At 37.5% G+C, this 20,518-nt stretch overlaps 1 protein-coding gene across 1 annotated transcript in view; it reads left to right on the forward strand.

Annotated features, from left to right (window-relative positions):
- LOC149409163 (breast cancer anti-estrogen resistance protein 1-like) overlaps nt 1–20,518 on the forward strand; it is a 186,713-nt gene that overhangs the window by 62,485 nt on the left and 103,710 nt on the right. Inside the window, exon 2 of the mRNA XM_089650089.1 lies at nt 12,142–12,285. Coding sequence (XP_089506215.1) covers nt 12,142–12,285 — 144 coding nt within the window. The remainder of the gene's footprint in view (nt 1–12,141; nt 12,286–20,518) is intronic.

The raw sequence follows: 20,518 nt of genomic DNA on the forward strand, positions 1-20,518 counted from the left end.
TCACATCAGTTCTGTCCAAAGTGATGGAACGTGTGATCAATGACAAACTGCTCACATACCTCGAGAAGAACAAAATTATCAACGACCGTCAATACGGATTCCGGCGGAACCGCTCGTGCGGTGATCTTCTCGCGTATGTGACGCATGTTTGGGGGCAGTGCCTGGAACGTCACGGTGAGACCCAAACGGTCGCACTAGACATATCCAAGGCCTTTGACCGGGTCTGGCACCGAGGACTTGTCAACAAATTGCATTCTTACGGACTTCCCGCATCCCTGTGTACGTGGATTGCTGACTTTTTAAGGGATAGGTCGATTCAGGCGGTTGCTGACGGTTTCACCTCTTCCTCGCACTCCATAAATGCTGGCGTCCCACAGGGATCGGTTCTGTCTCCGACTTTGTTTTTGTTGCACATCAATGACCTTTTGACATGTGCACCGATTCATTGTTACGCGGATGACAGTACAGTTCATGATAGCTTTTTGTTTGACAAGCCCCCAAAGGGCACACAAACTCCAACGGCTCGGAGGGCTTTGAAGCAGAGAATGGACGGTTATCTCGAGAGTATTTCCTCCTGGGGTAAAAATAATCTCGTCGAATTTAATGTTTCAAACACCCAATCCTGTCTGATTACGTCTAAAAGGGATCCAAATGATAATCTAGTCTCCTTCAACGGAAGCAATCTTCCGAACAGGCCTTCCATTGATATGCTTGGTGTAACTATAAGTGACCAGCTCAGGTACGGGGGCTCCATCGAAGCCAGAGTAAAGTTGGCCTCTCAGAAGCTGGGCGTACTGTACAGGGCCCGCAGATACTTTAATAGTACACAACTGCTCACCCTGTACAAATCGCAAGTGCGCCCTACTGTCGAATTTGGCAGCCATCTCTGGTCTGGAGCCCCAAAATACCTGAAAAAAACCCTTGACTCTGTGCAGAAACGGGCGGTCCGTTTGATAGATTCCCCAATCTTAACAAACGGACTGCAATCTTTAGAGCACAGGCGTCAGGTATGTATGCTGTCCTTGTTCTATCGGTATTACAATGGAAGATGCTCTGAGGAACTAGCGTCATTGATCCCTTCGGCACCGGTGCGTAGTCGGGATACACGCCAAACGCGCGCCCAACATTTGTACACAGTTGACACTTGTCACATGAGAACGGGTCGCTTCTACGATTCGTTCTTAAGTTCAACAGCTCGGCTGTGGAACGAACTGCCGGCCTCTGCGTTTCCTCCCTCCTACAACATGGGACTCTTCAAGACCCATGTTTTTTTATTTTTTTTTTTTTTTATTTAGGAGAAAAAACAGATACAGATATCAATTGACAAGAATATACAAAACATCAACTAGAGAATTTACCTGCATCCAAACTATTTCTCACGAATTAACTTAAACAGCAGTTAAAAACATTTACAAATATTTTAACTTATAAATAGGGGAATATATACATAAGAATATTATTTTACAAATAGAGATATGAAAGAAATGCGCAATATCCTTATAAGAATTTACAAATTATTTTGAAAAAATTTAGAGAGTAAAACAAAAAAAAATAATATATATATATATATAAATAGATAAACAATGTTAAACAGAAATTAAAAAATATATACATATTTAAACAAGTATGTATGTCTAAGTTTTTTACTATGAACTTTGTAGGAAAACAGTCTTCATTTTTCTACTAAAAGTAGTGCGTGTATCAAAGAATAAGTCAGAGTCCTTGAGGTTTTGGTTCTGATTAAGTGATTCGCACATTCTTCTGATTGGATCCCTGACACCAGCATTTGTACGCGTCCTGCTAATGTGGAATAAGTCGTTAAGCCTTGTTACTCTGGGTGGTACTTTGAAGTTTATTAATTTCAGTAAGTCGGGACAGTCAATAACGTTGTTAGAGATTTTATACAGAGTCATGAGATCAAGGTATGTTCGCCGGTTAGATAGAGTGGAGACTTTATAACTCGAGAGCATATTTATGTACCCGCGTTTGGGTGCGCTCATTCTGTAATTGAGGCAACGCAGAAATTTCTTTTGAATACTTTCAATATTTTCTTTATAGATATCGTAAAGTGTTCACTCCTTCCTCTCCAAAAAAAGACCCTCCACACAGCATCCCCAAAGATGACATAGGCCCCGAGGGAAATTATTTTCTTCTGGGCCTCCTGTGTGGAGTAAATATAAAAAAAAATAAAAAAAAACTGCACAGGTTTTCTTAACAGACTATTAATGTATTATAAATTGTTGAAATGTTATTGGTGTAGGTAAGTATGTACTCCAAACTGCCAGACAGGGACAGGTGATTGGGTGGAGGAATACAGGAACGTTTGTTAAAGGCAGATGCTTATAGTTGCGTTAACATAGTTCTTCGAAAAAGATGGAACTTTTCTTTTAACGGAAAACAATATCTTTGCTTTAAAAAGGGTCGTTGACTCTATACTGAAAATATAGCACTATTAAACGCAAGAAAGCAAACGTAATATTTTTTATTGAAGTAGACGCTAGTACGCTAGCCAAATGTGTCGGTACGGCACCAATTCGAACGACGCGACGCGACGTCCACACCACGTAGATACTTACACAAATATGTGTATATCGAATTTAGAACTTCGTTTGATTAAACTGTAAAGTTAGTTAACTTTGTTCACAGGGCTCCCATTTATCATTTTGCTTCTACCTCCAATCTGTCTTGCGCAGTAGGTCAACAGGCATGTGATCTAGACTTACTTAATTGCGCTATTTTACTTACTGACTAACAAACTAACCAACTTACCACCAAAGATCGAGTGAAAAATATAGATGACATGTCATCATGCATTTCAGTTGTCATATAGGATAGATAGAATGAATTGACTTAGTATAATACATCAATGATAAGATGTCTTCACAACATACACGGAGAGAAATCCATTTTTGCCTTCACAATAAATTAACAGGCCTTATTAATAAAACATCAATTTAAGAATGTTTTATCGATTTACCTTGACAATATATCATGACGATACAAATAATTTTCGTTGTATTGCAAAAAAATTAGGTTCTTCATGAACTAATAAGTTTATCACGAAACCTGTTAATTCATTCGTAAGGCCTGCAATCCCGTTTTTAACCAGAATTACCATTAAATGGAAAAGCTTCTTAATAAATTAGCAATAGTAATATTTTTCTCAGTCATTCGCCGGTTTTGTCGTACCGACGCTTGACCTGAACCGACTCAAGTATTTGATTAACTTGATCGTTTCATATCTTTCAAGGGTTTCTTCGACTTCTTCGTCCATTCTATTGAGCGTTACACATTGTTTCGACTCCTTTCTCCGTTCCTCCCATGTCCAAATTTTTGTGTATCTGACTTTATGTTCGAATTTCCGCATTCGTAATACGGTCGTACATGTCTATACGTCTCAGAGGTGACATTCGTAATACGGTCGTACATGTCTATACGTCTCAGAGGTGACATTTGTAATACGGTCGTACATGTCTATACGTTTCAGAGGTGACATTCGTAATACGGTCGTACATGTCTATACGTCTCAGAGGTGACATACGTAATACGGTCGTACATATCTATACGTCTCAGAGGTGACATTTCTGTTGCCAATTAACGTACTTTCGTTCATCCTCTGCCCATTGCCTTACTGTCATAAATCAGGGTTTGTATCAGAACTCCACTGTCGACTGCTCGCTACCTTTGACATTTTTTTCATTTTGATTTCAGCCTTCCAATGAACAGTTTGCTAATAGGGACCTGCTTGAATTTTTTTAATATACTAACTCATAAACCAAAGTAATATTTCCTCTGCGAACTCGATTTTTAATATAAACGGATAAAATTCCCACTAAAACCGTTTTACGAGCCCATTTGTTATTATTTCACACAAGCGTTCCCGATTACAAATCCTCAAAAGTTTTCTTTTACCTAAAAGTTTTTCCTCGCAACTCGCCTTTTTTATATTTCTGACTTATTTCCGTGTTATTTAACTCCGGTCAAAATCAGTGAAGCCTGAATTTAGGGCTAGAAGAATATATTTTTCGCATTTTTTGAGCGTTGACCTTTTGTTTAACTTATTTTTCGCATAAGTTGAGGGTGTATGATTTTGGATCCAGGAAGGTACGGTCCCTTCAGACGTAGATTTAAGTACACCTACCCAGAGAATATTTATTTCCAAAATATTTTAATTGATATTTTATCAATATATTTTATTACCCGGCTTCAACTTATATCGAAATGTTATTTTCTTATTGATCTATGAACATTTTTTAATAAGCAATTTGGCGTCTTATCCATTTTAATAAACATTTCAAAGCTCCATAGCGCATTATGACCTGTAAATTCTAGAGTGCCAGTTAAATTTCATACCAAAGTTACCGCCAGAGCTCACCGTTTCAACGTTTCCTGAAGAATAATTCTTTAAAAAAATTCTTCTTATTACCTTCGTAATTATGCTTCGGTTATTTATTTCTCACTTTTACGTAAACCGACCGTCTTGGTTTTGGGTTCTACGAGTACTACCGACGGGATCATTTTGAAAAAAATATTTTTGCCAAACTATGCTTCCAATAAAATGTACAATTTTTTGATCTTGTTTGTTTCGACTAAACCCGCCATGTTAAAGAAGGTACACAGTTTATGGAAAGGCCTTCATCATGCAAGTGGATCGAGTAAAACTGATAATGTTAGGTGTACTTGTTCGGTCCTGTATATTATCTGCCTGTACTGAACAAAAATAGTAAAATATGCACATTCCATTCTATTACCACGATGTCGAAATACGTGTTCGTTAAAATCTTAATATTTCCGCATTTTGTCATAGTATATTATCAAGGCAAATGAAGGTGCATGAACACGTGTTCCGAATTCTGAATTTACTTAAATTTTATCAGGAAACGGCCTGCAATCCCGTTTTTAACCGTATTACCAATAATTTTAAGAGATAATTAATAAATTAGCAATACTCATTTTTCTCCATGTACCTACTATTACATAGACACAGTATATTATAATAGACACAGTATGAGGTAGTATTAAATATCCAATCGATACTGTCTTACCTCAAAAACTTTTTTTAGCGTCGGCCAGTCGAATTGAATTAATACTGATATTGTTAAAGTGACATTTTTTGTTATTTATGGCAAAAAGTAATGCGATGTTTATTAACGCATTCTCGTATTTAATCTTTATTTTTGCACTAATCAATTTGATAATTTCATCGATTGATTAAAGTAGGTATGTACTCTGTTACTATTTGCAAAATGATATCGATTAGTATTTATTCACTAGAAGTTTGACCTGTAACGACTTGAAAGAAAACTGATATCGCTAATTTACATAAGACTTTCCTACTCTGGACAGGCCAAAGAAATTGATTATCTGCTCAAGAAAGAAATTCGATATTTGAAAAAGTATGATGAATTGAATCACACTAGAGACGCCCAAAACACGCTTGTTGTAATGGTATTTCAATCGAAGATGTTCCGAGGAACTAGCGTACACAGTTCACATGAGGATGGGTCGTTTCCACGACTCGTCCTAATTAGCAATCATTTGCCGGCCTCTGTGTTTTCTCCTTTCTTCTTTCTTATTCAAGACCCAGGTTTATTATTATCTCCTTTCTTTCCTCAAAGAGTCCCTCCACACATCATCCCCAAATATGATATAGGTCCCGAGGGAAATTATTTTCTCCAGGCCTCCCGTACACGGAGTCAACTTACTGATAAAAATGTATATTATTAAGAATCTCTTCAAATTATTCTTTATCAGGTTAAAAACGGGATTGCATGCCTTTGACGAATGAATTGATAGGTGTCCTGATAAACTTTTAATAAAATACCAATGAATTCTAACGATGTCAGAACACGTGTTTATAAAAATCGTAACATTTTCGCATTTCGTCATTGTATGTTATTAAGATAACCGCGGGAATATGAACACGTGTTTCGATATTATTACGAATTAACTTAAATTTTATCAGAAAGCAGCCTGCAGGCCCGTTTTAACCAAATTATCAATAATTTTGATGAGATTATTAATATTTTAAATATTGAAGACAATATTAGTGATTCTTAAACGCAAATCTGAAACAGAAAAATCAGAAAAGGAAACGGTCACATCTGGGACTCGAACCCAGGACCCTTGTCTTTCGGGTTAGTTCGGGTTGAATCTTGCGATCATACATAAATATAGTTGCCAATAAAAAATGTGCGGTGAAAAAATGAAGACAACGTTGGTAGTTCTTATTCGAAGTATGATACAGTTAAAAGTGACCGATGAGGATAGGGTCCCATTAGCGCAGTTGGTAGAGCATTGTCCCGGAAAGACAAGGGTCCTGGGTTCGAGTCCCAGATGTGACCGTTTCCTTTTCTGATTTTTCTGTTTCAGATTTGCGTTTAAAAATCACTAATATTGTCTTCAATATTTAAAATATTATAATTTGAGGTTTTACTCAATAAGTTATTCTGAAAAATAATAATAGATTATTAATAAATCAGCAATACTCATACTCCGTGTGTAATGTAAAAAAACACTTCTATCGGTTTATCCAACCATATCTGATTACTGCCTTAATTTGATAAAAAAAACATAATAGCACAGTATTTATTTAAAAGTGGTTATTTTCTGTAAAGATGTTGGTGGAAAGGCCCCTTCAAGAACTTTCTACGTCATAGAGAAACCTATAATGTTACATAAAGATATTCGAAAACACATGCTATTTACCCATGCCATTACGGGCTGTGATACGACCCCATCTTTATATGGGTTAGGAAAGATAAAAGCTGTTGATATGATGAAAAACAATCCCGAAGCAAAACGCGCAGCAGAGGCATTTCTGGAAAAAGATGCAACTGAAGAGAACTTATGAAAATGGAGAAAAATTCATCTCGCCATGTATGGTCTTGGTAGCTACTCTAATTGAAACGAAGTTGGATACTATAAGTTTACCAGACTAACGACAAAATCAGCTTTTAAATCTAAATTTGACTTGGCAAAACTACCACCGACTTCAGAATCGTGTCATCAACATTTGTTGAGAGTTTATTTGCAAGTACAGTTTTGGTTAGGAAACAAATTAAACTCTATAAACTGGGGATGGAGGTATGAAAATGTAAATGAAAATGGTGGAAAGAAGAAATTTTTGAAACCATTTGCTCCTGACCTTCTTTATCTGGTGTCCTGTTCCTGCAAGTCTGGATGTGGAAATTACTGTGGCTGCAGAAAATCTGGATTTACCTGCTCTGCCATGTGCTACAACCGTAACGGATTATCGTGTCTGAACACACCCCAGTATGACGAATAAATGGAAGACTCTCTTGACTAGAAAATTATTTGAATATTTGCTTAATTTTGTAATAGATAATATTGATAAGTATATAATATAATTTACACACCGTTTTGTCATTATAATATTTTTAGAGGTACCTATATTTTAAGAAGCTTGTTTGAAAGTAAACCATTTTAGATTTACCTATGCACTATTTTAAGTGATTCGTTGTTTCGGTATTTTATTGTTGATAGGTAGGTGCACATAATAAAACAAGTGAGAATTTCGAAAAACAAATTTTTTAGAACTTCGCCATAACATAAGGTCTGCAATATTTTAATGTTGTGAAAGGGTAGTCCCACGCTGTTGTAGGTATTTTTGGCTTATTTCACATAACTTTATTTAAATTGTAAGTAACAAACAATCATACAACATAATATGACTGTTTAGCCAGACCGGGGCACGGCGGTTGGTGGATAATGAAAGCGCTTCATTGGGCAGGGGAAAATATTTATATTACCCCCCTCCCCTCCGAACTAAAACTTGTAAATAACAATAAAACTCTTCAACGTTAAATGAATTTGTTATTAAAAAAAGCAAACACATGAATTAATCATTACTTTCCTTAGGTTTTTGTAATTTCTCGCGCGTTCGAGCCGCCGCGAGCCGTGCTCTTTATTCACAGCCTACGTGCCTTATTATAAATTAAAACCCATCATTATATACATTATTTTATAGCTAAAAGTATTGTCTACAAGTTTTGTTGATTTATTTTTTTTCGTTAACGGGCTCAGAAAAAAGTTATGTGCAAATATATTCTGAAATACTATTTTAAAAACTGATATTTTTCCTTTACTAATAAATTGTAGCGATTGTATAGCTTTTCTCACAATAATAAAAGAATACAATTTTTTTATAATAACTAATTAAAAACTAAAAAAAAAAAAATAATCTGATTTTATAAAACCATTAAGGAGATATTAGCGTATTCCGAAAGGCTTTGAAAAATATATTCAAGGGGGGGTGGGGAAGGAAGCACAAGGGGGAAAGTCGGGGACTTTTGTAAAAATACATTTCTAAAGGTCTTCTAACATCTGTGAAAAAATCAGCTTCCGGGGAATTAGTTCCGACATTGGGTCTTTTTTTCCCTTCATTGACTGGGTTACAAGAAGTTTTGAATAGTCATAGTATTAACCTAAAATAATGTGGGTAGATTTTCATGAATATTTATGTAGTCCTGCCACTAAGAGCTTCATTATAACTACTCTTTCCAATACACGCGTCGTTTGTGAGAAAGAGGGAGAGGTTACAACGGAGCGATTAGCGGCTTGCCAGCCCTTTCATATCCATGCATGTCATATTCTCATAAAACACGGTACCCTTTACCTTTGGCAGTATGTATTTTTGGCAATACTAATAATATCCGGTGTAATTTGCGAAACTCTAAAAGGGAATCCCAAAACCGGGACATGCAACATTAAGTCTAATATCCCCATGACGCCATGTTTTATGGTGGAATAGCTCTGTTCAAATTGGTGGAAATTAGGGATCGGCCTTACATCAAACTTGCTTTACCATGACGACTATAATAAAAGTGTTAATAGTCTCTATATTGACGGAATTAGGGACAATAACTGCAGCATTAGTGTCGCATTGTATAATCGTTTGGTCTTAAAAATCGACGAAACCAAAATCTTTAGTACTCATTGAGTTATACAAATAGAGGCGCTATTACGTACTAATTAATACTTTATAGTGATTTTGGGGTATTATGCCGTGTTGCGCATCCTCCTTCTTTAGCCAACGTTTCGGGCAGCATTGCAGTGTCCATCACCAGGGCAGATGTGTAATCTAAGGTTGACGTGAAATGTGTGTTTATGTATGAAGATGCTGTCCGAAACGTTTGCTAAAAAATGTGGTAGCGCAACACGGCATAATACCCCCAAAAAAATCACTATAACACTTTTGGCCGTGAAAATCTCAAATAATTAATACTTTTTCGAAACGTGTTCCACCATTAGAACGCGATAAGCGGTGCATGTAGACCGGATTCGGTAGTTTAAGCGTTGGAGGTGACTTGAAGATAAAAAGGTGGAACCTATTTTTTCGCTTCATATCTCATCTAAATACAACACATCAATGATAGTCCCTACCCACCTACAAATTTTAATAAACTCCAAAACGCTCAACATTTTTTATTGAATCTTAAGTTGTATTTTATATCGATAATTTAGTAAAACTTTTGTGTATTTAATAGAATAAAATGTACCCATACGTGGTTAAGAAAATTATGTTTTTTTTTCTTCGGATTGTAAAGCTTTCAGTTGCTGAAGAAAATCTTTGAAAAAATAATACATTTCTTTTTTAAATTATTTGAAATCGCGCGACGATAATGCAAGACTCAAATATTATTTTTAAAAGTACAATTTACTTCCTTTCACATCTTCTGGTTTTGGTATAGGGGTAACTCTCCCTATTTCTTATGGACTACGTATGTAACCAGTGGCGGTTCGTGGTCTTTTTAACAGGGGGTTCAGAAATTCAAGAGGAGATAAACATATCTAATTAAAATTTACTTACTGTTGTCCTTCGTCAAATAGTCGAATACGGCAGCAGTCACACAACTTAAATAAAGTTAGTGGGAGGGGTACCTACATATTATTGTTTTTAAATCACTTTACACTAGACACAATTATTAGATAATGCGAAAAGTTTTATAGGAATTAAATTATATTTATAATTATTAATAAAGGAAAGATCGTCTACTCCAATTTTACACCACGATGGGTCGCCTCCAAAAACTAAACAGGGGAAGCAAAATAACCGATTGGTTTCCTCGCAACCACATAACCAAGTACACCTCGCGTACCACTCACGTTTAAAAACTCGAGTGAATTTCTCGGTTTTCGCGGCACAAACCTGGTTTAATGAGAGGTCAGGACGCGGAGGCCCTTTATTTTTAATTTCCAACCTTTTTTCATAAGTATTGGCATTATTTTTTTTATATAGACAACACTGTATTCCGCCATTGTATAAAAAAATTATGACAAAATATTCGCGACAATCAATAAACGCAAACGCATAAATAAACATATACGCAAACGCTTTCAATTTGAAATCCGAAAGAATACTGGAGAAGACAAAACACAAAATTGCATAACTAGCGACGACAATGGGGCGTTTGCCAAAACTTTCGCAAATATAATTAGGGAATATAACGACTTATCTAAAAAAAAATACGAAAACAGAAATCAAAATCGGTCTACTTCAATAGGTAGTAGATTTACAAATGCCATAAGCAAACGGTTGGAGAAATGCAGAAACAAGAAAACAAAAATATGTACAAAAATGACTACAAAGTTAAATACCATAAATATAACATAATAATATAACATAAAAAATAACACTTGCTTCCCTATGGTTCAAAAGTCAAACGTCGGCCAGTCATTCCGTGAAGTTCTCGGGTTTCTTCGGTTACATTCGTCAATGTTCGGAGGTCACGTGATATCATACCGCGTGATCGACGCACACAATTTGTCTTAGTTTTGCAAAGAAAGACCAAATTTTGTATATGTCACCATCATAGGGTCTGTACCGGCTAAAATTCTTTTGTATGAAGAGTTTGGCGCGGATTTCAACTCGCACACACTTGGAATATGTATCGTATTTTTCGGTGGCGCGGGTTTTGAAGGCGAAATTTTAATAGCGTGCTATCTATAATGTGCTTATATTATTATAAAACAAGTTTGTTTTATTTTCTCATATTTTTATTGGGGGTTCGCCGCACAAACGCACTTTAGAGAAAACCGCCACTGTATGTAACAGAAGGAGAATTTATAAAAGGGCTCTCAGCGGCAGAACCACACCAAATGTTGGTTCTTCTGCATATTATGTCTTTAATCGTACCTACACTAATTGCTGAGGATCGTGACGCCTTCTACAATTAGAACTAGGTTCGTTCACTCTTCACGTTCCATCCTCTTTAGGTTCCTTGGTCGTTCCATGGAGAGCCGCGGACACCGACGTTCCAGACGCTTGTAACACTTGTTCCTACCGGCTGCGCCAATGTGATGTTCGCGGGTTCTTTGAAATAACAAAAGAGTAAAACTGTTACAAGGTTGTGGGTGGAATCTGAATGACAAAGAGCCCTTACCAAGCGTTCGCAAACATTCTTTAGCGAATACAAAAAAAATTCTACGTTTTATAAATTTTAAATTAAATATCCCTGTCGAAGACTTTAAATACAATTTCTTATTAAATACTCACATTAGAAGATAAAATAAACGATTTAACGTTCTTATTCAAAATACTTATTTCTAAATTCGACTGTTGTGAACTCCTGCAACTTATAAACATACATACACCCACAGTAACAACACGAAAAAATACAATATTCTACAGCATCACACATAAGCGTAACTACATTGCCCACTCTCCGATACAACGACTTCACACCATGGGAAATCATTACTTGGGCGATGTCGACATATTCAATACCAACTTGGCAAGTTTTGTGGATCATTTAAAACATTTATTTCAACAATACTCCTAAACACATCATGTAAACCTACAAATAGCTGTAATTTTCTGTTTTTGTTTCTTGTGTTTGTATGACTTGTTGCATAGCTTTTATCAAATGTATTTTTTTTTCTTATTTTTTATGTTTCAAAGTATCTGTCAAATTAAAATTATACTACCAACCATGTAAAAGCCCTCTGGGCGTTAAATAAATAAATTACACACATCAATTTAGAATAGGTAACCATTACAGTACAACGCCTCGGCGATCTTCCTCGGTTTTTCCTGATTTTCTAACTTAACCAGTCATCATGAGTTCCTACGCATAAGTGGTTTAATTATTAATTGGTTATGTTTGTGCATTGTTTCAGAGATGTATGGCTCGCGCCTTGTACGACAATATGGCGGACACCCCTGACGAACTGGCCTTCCGTAAAGGAGACATGCTGACCGTGCTGGAACAGAACACGGCTGGCACGGAGGGCTGGTGGCTGTGCGCGCTCAGGGGGAGACAGGTACCTACCTACCAACACCTTTCTCACTTACCAGTATTTCATTGAATGTTGCTTACTTATTAACAATCTCTTCAAATTATTCGTAATCCGGTTAAAAACGGGATTGCAGAAAGAATGAATTGATAGGTTAAAGGATAAACTTTTAGTAAAATTCGAATGTGTTATCACGATATCGGAACACATGTTCATAAAAATCCTAATATTTTCATCATTATATATTATCAATGACAAACGCATGAACAAATTTTCCAATATTATTACGAATTTACTAAAAGTTTATCAGGAAACGGCATGCAATCCCGTTTTTAACCGGATTAACAGTAATTTGAAGAGGTGCCTAATAAATTAGCAATACTTATTTTTATCCGTTCCTTTCAACTTTGACCTCCTCTGGTTTTGACTACCCGAACAGACCAATCCTCATCAGCAACTCCGATACGAAAATACCACTCATCCTTCGGTTTTTAGTGAAATATTCAGGGGTGACCAGTGTTGACAGAAGCATGGTTTTTAGCATGTTTTCATGTTTTTTGGATCATTTATACCCTGGAAGATGTGGTTTTTACCGATCACCAAAAAATGTATCTAGACCACATGAAACATTTTTTAGCATGGTTATAATAATAATAATAATAATTGGATAATTTGTAGAGCGCCGTTTTTGTGAAAAATCACCTCAAGAGCGCTGTACAATTTATTTCCTAGGATCTACATTTGTTATTGTGATTAGTGTATTGTTATAGTGATTATAATACTTTTTGTTTTAGAATTAAGTTTTTTCATTTGGACAACTGGAATAGTTTTGATGGCGTTAGGATTAAGTTAAATATTATACTAATTTGTATGTTAGTGATTTATACCTAAGTATCAGTATGTTAGACTAGATAAGCAGTTCGTAGAAGGGAATGGCCGACACAGGTGTCGATGAGGCTCGCTATCCATCACATCGCCAACCCTTCGGTGGCGCAAAGAGGAGGAAGGAACTCGAACAATGTCGAATTGGTACGTGGAATATTAGAGGAGGTATGGAAAGAAAGATGAATGAATTGTGTGACACGATGGTTAGCAAATACTTGGACATACTTTGTGTAACAGAGAGTATGAAAAAGGGTAGCGGTACAATGCAGCATAATGATAGGCTCGTCATTTGGTCTGGGAGACCAGATACAGAGAGGGCTTGTCAAGGTGTTGCAGCGCTACTGTCTCCCAGAATGATTGAATGTATGTTGCAGTATGAATGTGTAAGTCCGAGAATAATGTGGATTAGGTTCAAAATCGGTTTGACAATGGTGTTTCTTGTTGTTTGTTATGCCCCTGTCAATTCTGAGAGTGACGAAGAGAAAGATGATTTTTGGACTGGTGCGAATGATGTGATGAGACTTAAAAATATAAATGAAAGGATTATAATGGCAGGCGATTTGAATGGGTGGGTAGGAATTAGACGTGACGGATTTGAATCAGCCTTAGGTATGTTTGGGGATAAAAGAACGAATGACAACGGGAACAGAATACTTGAAGTATGTTTAGAGTGGAACCTGTTTGTGTCCAATACTTTTTTCGATCATAAAGGTATCCATCAATATACGTGGGAAAGTCAATTATCGATTTTGTAGTAATTGACTCTAGGTTGAGAGCCGTTACCGAGGACACGAGAGTTTTCAGAGGGGCAGAGGTTGAAACTGACCACTTTCTGGTGGTGTCGAGAGTAAACCTCTTTCGCGGTTGGCGCTCTAAAGTGAAAACGGTACTAACTCCAACAAGAATCAAAATAGAAAAACTACAAAACGATAATGAGAGGAGTAAGTATGTGAATTGTGCAGAGATGAGATTGAATGAGAAAAAAATGGATGGTCTAAGCATAGACGAAACATGGAACCACATAAAAGTGAGTCTTTGTGAATCTGCTAGAGAGGTGTGTGGAATAAGTACGCAATAATGATTGGATTATTTATATAGCGCCGTTTTCGTGAGAAAATCACCTCAAGGGCGCTTAACAACTTAATTTATGCATTGATCACTTAGACTTAATTACTTTTGGTTTATAACTAAGTTTCATAGATAGAGAGAGACTTATAACTAAGACTAATGTCGAGTGATTTACAACTAAGACTTTTAACTAATGACTTAAGCTATACATATTTTTATGACCAAGTGGGCATTTTTACACAATACCGCTACAAAACGACTTACAACTACGGCTTAAACTAGAGATTTACGAATAACATACATATTTACTTTATATTTACAAATACCGATTGTTATGATTTCTGGGCGTGGTGTCAGTTATAAAATATTTAAAAAAAATTGTTTACGCGTAATAAACGGTTAATAACGGTGAAAAAAAAAGTCAAATAGAAAATCCCCTGGACTGAGCAATGAAATACTACTTTTTTTTGTGTATTTAGGAAGCATGTTTACGAGAGATGGGAAGGCTGACAGAGATATTGAAAGAAGAGTAAATGCAGGTAACTCCATTAATGGAGGACTGAACGCAGTTGGCGCTAACAAAAAATTGTCCAAAGAAGCGAAGTTAGCACTCCACAATGGAGTGCTGGTACCTACCCTGATGTATGGAAGTGAGGCATGGAACTGGCAAAGAAAGGATGAAAGTAGATTGAATGCTGTTGAAATGAGATCCCTGAGGCGTATGTGTGGTAAAACCGTGTATGATCGTGTGAGGAATGTGGATATCCGCAAAGAGTGCAAGGCTGATGTAAGCGTAATGAGTAAGATCAAGAAAGGGACGCTTAGATGGTTTGGGCATGTAGAGCGAATGAGCGAAGAAAGGAGTGTAAGGAGAATATACGATGCAAATGTGAATGGTAGCAGAAGTCGGGGACGCCCGAGGAAGACATGGCACGACCAAGTGAATCAGATACTTGAGTCGGGCCATGTCAAGAGTCAGAACAATAGAAGAGTATGTATGAGACGATGTATGAATGTGAATGAGGCAAGGAGTGTGTGCCAAGACCGAGTTGTTTGGCGGTCCGTCCTCTCTGCCTACCCCTGCGGGGAAACGGCGTGATGGTTAGTTAGTTAGTTAGTTAGTTTACCTACATGAATATAAAACCCGCTGAACGGAATTTTATAATCGTGGGTATTCTATATTCGCACTCAGCAAATTCTACCTTCTTTCTCGAGCTACAGCCATATTATTAATATTAAAGTGAGATTTACAAACGAGAGCGGACGTGTTTTAACCGCTCCGGTTTGTTTAATCCTTTCAGAAGGTTTCCCTTGCTAAGAGATCGCTGAAAAATGTTCAGCATCCGTGTTTTATATAGTGCTTACCTTCTTATTTCACGAAATGCGCGTAACTTCTACCGTTTAGCCGGAATTTGCAATTATTATAGCATTTTAAACCGATTAAATTTTGAAAGTGAAGCTAGAACAAAGATTCTCAATGCAGTCGAAAATTTTATACCTGACTCCTCAAGTGTCAAGTGGTGTCGGGATTTACGGGACCTCTTCAACCGTTGATGTATGCCTGGAGGACAGATAAGCCATATATTGTTTAAAGTTTTTATTTTCTGTTTTTGTATATGTATTCTGTTACAGATGACACACATAAACTTAACTTTGACTTTGGTTCGAGATTTTGCTTATGATAGCCTGCGATAAGAGAGCCCTAAGGGTCTGAGATAGAATGTGAAATCGTCGGAACACGACAATAGAAAAATTGTAATTTTGTTTTGCTGGATTTTATTTAGGTATTGAAGCCAGGAAGGAGTCTGAAAGGGTCAAGAGGATGCACTAGGTGGCATGAATGGCTGGGAGGTGACTGGAGAGACTAAGGTAGACTAGGATGAGGTGATTTTGCACAGCGGTGCTGCCAAGGTCTGTTATCTATGTGAGGATGTTGTGTCGGCGCTCTTTATTGGCAGCAGACACATGTCAGCGCTATATTAGCGGCGGAAACATGCCTGAACGGATGAAGAGCCTCGTGCTGACACAGTTGGTGGACGGGATAGTCTCTCTCGCTGCAGCAGCTGGTACAGTTCCTTCGCTACCTAGGATTCTTGCAGTAGAGTCTCCATCTTCTGTCTTCGTCGAGCGTCACAGCGGTGCTGCCAAGGTTTGTTGTCTATGTGAGGATGTTGTGTCAGCGCTCTTTATTGGCAGCAGACACATGACAGCGCTATATTGGCGGCAGACACACGCCTGAACGGATGACGAACCTCGTGCTGGCACAGTTGGTCTAAATAACAAATGTAACTAACTAACTAACTAACCATCACGCCGTTTCCCCGCAGGGGTAGGCAGAGAGGACGGACCGCCAAACAACTCGGTCTTGGCACACACTCCTTGCCTCATTCACATTCATACATCGTCTCATACATACTCTTCTATTGTTCTGACTCTTGACATGGCCCGACTCAAGTATCTGATTCACTTGGTCGTGCCATGTCTTCCTCGGGCGTCCCCGACTTCTGCTACCATTCACATTTGCATCGTATATTCTCCTTACACTCCTTTCTTCGCTCATTCGCTCTACATGCCCAAACCATCTAAGAGTCCCTATCTTGATCTTACTCATTACGCTTACATCAGCCTTGCACTCTTTGCGGATATCCACATTCCTCACACGATCATACATGGTTTTACCTCACATACGCCTCAGGGATCTCATTTCAACAGCATTCAATCTACTTTCATCCTTTCTTTGCCAGTTCCATGCCTCACTTCCATACATCAGGGTAGGTACCAGCACTCCATTGTGGACTGCTAACTTCGCTTCTTTGAACAATTTTTTGTTAGCGCCAACTGCGTTCAGTCCTCCATTAATGGAGTTACCTGCATTTACTCTTCTTTCAATATCTCTGTCAGCCTTCCCATCTCTCGTAAACATGCTTCCTAAATACACAAATTCATCCACCTGCTCCAAGTATTCCTCATTCACAACTATATTGCACACTGTTTTCGTACTTTCTCTTTCAAACACCATTGAGCCCTTGAGGTGATTTTTCACAAAAACGGCGCTCTACAAATTATCCAATTATTATTATTATTATTATCATTACTTTAGACTTACTTACATTCATCATTAACTCATTCTTCACGCATACTTCGTTCATCCTAGACACGAGAGACTGCAGATCATCCATACTATTAGCAATCAGCACCGCATCATCAGCATACAACAGGCAACATACTTTCAGATTACTTAAATTCGCGCCCAATCCCACATCTTTCAATTCTTGCATACAATTATCCATGTAAAGATTGAATAACCACGGTGACATTACGCAGCATTGTTTAACACCTTTTGTGATATCAAACCACCCCGTAAAACCACCGTTCACCCTAACACATGCAACGCTTCCCTCATATAGAGACGCAATTGCCTGAGTCAGATTCGCATTCACTCCATACTTGGACAACACCTTCCATAGCTTTTTCCTGTCGACTCGGTCGTATGCTTTTTGTAGATTTACAAAGGCACAGAAAAGTTTCTGGTTTTTTGCCAGAAACTTCTCGGTGAGCACACGTAATGAGAAGATCTGGTCCATGCACCCCCTTCCACTCATAAAAGCATCTTGCACATTTCACGTAGGTAATAACTACTTTAGTTTATTTGGAGACAAAAATGCATTTGACCGTATCTCATTCCAGTGCAAAGATGCGTAAAGACATCCTCTGGCGTCCCCGACTTCTACCATTCAAACCAATCTCTAAACACTCCCTACCAACAATAAATAACACAATAATAATTCTCAAAAAATTAGCTTCAAAACCCATCTTATACTTGAAAATGTTTGAGCATATTTGTAGGAACGGCGATGCGAGATTCACAAAGTATTCACCACAGCCAAACTACTCAAATAAATCAAAGAGACCATAAAACTATTCACGTTCCATGAGACCACCAAACTATTTAAATTAACCAATGAAAAAATCTAACTATTGAAATTAATCAATGAGACCATCAAACAATTGAAATTAAACAATACGACCATCAAACTATTGAAATTAACCAATGTGACCGCCAAACTATTGAAATTAATGAATGATACCATAAAACTAATGAAATTAACCAATGACACCCCCAAACTATTGAAATTAATGAATGAGACCATCAAACTATTAAATGGACCAACGATACGACAATTTCAGATCGAATATCGATTTGCAGCCAGCACGCTTTATCAACTAACCAAGTTCATTCATTCATAGCGAGCCAACCTGTTTCTGTTGCGATACTGATAGTTGCCACTAGCAGGGGTGCCAGGGGAGCAGCGATGGCAAGGGGTGCCCTTAGGAAGCTAGTTCTTGAACGTCAGTACAACAGATTCACTTTGTCTAGTTGTTATCTTTTTCAGTACATATTCGTTAAATAAAAAAATATACATTATTTACATATATGTGTTGGCTACCGACCTACACTACCTGCTATATTTTTTACGACTGCGCCCGAAAATATATTTTTACGATGATTATAAAACACGACTTTTCTCTACGTTCTTTAAATATAATATGCATGTATTATATATATAAACCTTCCGGAAAAAATCTCCAAACGACAGTTGAAACCCTATAAAAATGCGTTCCGTAGTTTAGAAGAATTAAGCGCACAAACAGACAGACGCGAATCTTGACTTTATTTTATAATATTTAGAGATTTCCTGGTCAAAAACGGCCACCCTAAAGTGGTGCGAATCGAACCATAAATGATTAATGATGTAATCAATGATTAGGTAAGTTTTTAGATTCTCACGGCCAAAAGCATTTTTGTTGTTTGTTTTTGGGGTGTTATGCCGTGTTGCGCTAACTCCTTCTTTAGCCGACGTTTCGGACAGCGTTGCAGTGTCCATCATCAGGGCAGATCCGGCAGATCCGAAGATGTATTCAGATGTGTTCATCATCTTCGGATCTACCGGATCTGCCCTGATGAAGGACACTGCAACGCTGTCCGAAACGTCGGCTAAAGAAGGAGTTAGCGCAACACGGCATAACACCCCAAAAACAAAAAACAAAAATAATCAATGATTATATTCTGGAGTTCGATTTTCTACAATGATATATGCTTAACCTGCTTTAGCATATATCAGAAGGAAGGTACAACCCTTTTGAAGATTATATCGAAATGGTTGGCAGGCATTACCCATAATCGCAAAATTCTTGGATATTTCATCCCCGAAGGAACTAGAAAGTAGGAACACAACTTGGGGTTGATTAATTCCCTTTGAATTCTATGAATCTTACTTTCGGTAACTTTATGGGGAGACTTTTATCCATCAATTATACGCACGTGCCTGAAATATAATTAATATTGTTTTGAACACCATTAAGTAATATACCTCCACGCCAGGAGTTAAAAGATTACTAATTAATTAATCATCACATCACCAACTAGACGACCTCTGTGGGAAGGGCTGTAAGCCCTTGTTTTCGGACTTCGGACCCTTCAAGATGTGCCCAGGAGATTGGTGAAGTCATCAATTCGGCGATGGATGGCTTCATACAATCGACTACTAAAGAAACTGGTGTGGGCTCAAAGCCGTGGTTCAGTCGACAATGCTCCGAAGCAGTTCGTCGAAAAAACGCGGCTTACCGAGCCTACAACACATCTCGAACGCCCGAAAGCAGATCAGCATACAACAAATCGGCAAAGGAATGCAAGAGAGGAATGTATTGTCGTGATATTAAAAGTGACAAGTAACGTTTGAATTTGTCTTGCGAATTTCAGTTAAAATAGTTATTTATAAGCATCATTTAAACAATTGGTTGTGTGAATCACATTATAAAAATCCCTCTAAACACTGTGAAATATAATTTTACCATAATCGTAGTGATCCAAACGTATCAATCGGTTATTCACTAAATTCTATAAAATATTATCAGACATTACTGATTCCAGTGCGTGTGAGCGGTGCGACATCATAGTAGGTCACTATCACCCGTAAGTGCAAGCAGCGCAGAAACACTCCGGACGCAGTTGAGTGTGCAGGGTGCAGGGTCATCACTCACTTCCTAACTTAATATTACGAACCTCTAAAATAAAAATGGATGCTAATCAATGTATGGCGAAGGCTCAGGAAATTATTAACCAAATACATTTAATAATTACCGACTCATCTAATAAGTTCAATAAAGAACAACTTGCAAAAATAATGCCAAAAACTACCGAGTTACTGGGCGTCGCGGGACAGATGGCAGTGAAGATGGGGACTATGGAGGGTGAACTATCCGCATACAAAAATATTATTAATAACCAACCTGCAATAACTGGAAC

This window comes from Hesperophylax consimilis, unplaced genomic scaffold (genome assembly GCF_061612785.1).
Source record: "Hesperophylax consimilis isolate HC1 unplaced genomic scaffold, BYU_Hcon_1.0 scaffold_34, whole genome shotgun sequence".
NCBI lineage: Eukaryota > Metazoa > Arthropoda > Insecta > Trichoptera > Limnephilidae > Hesperophylax > Hesperophylax consimilis.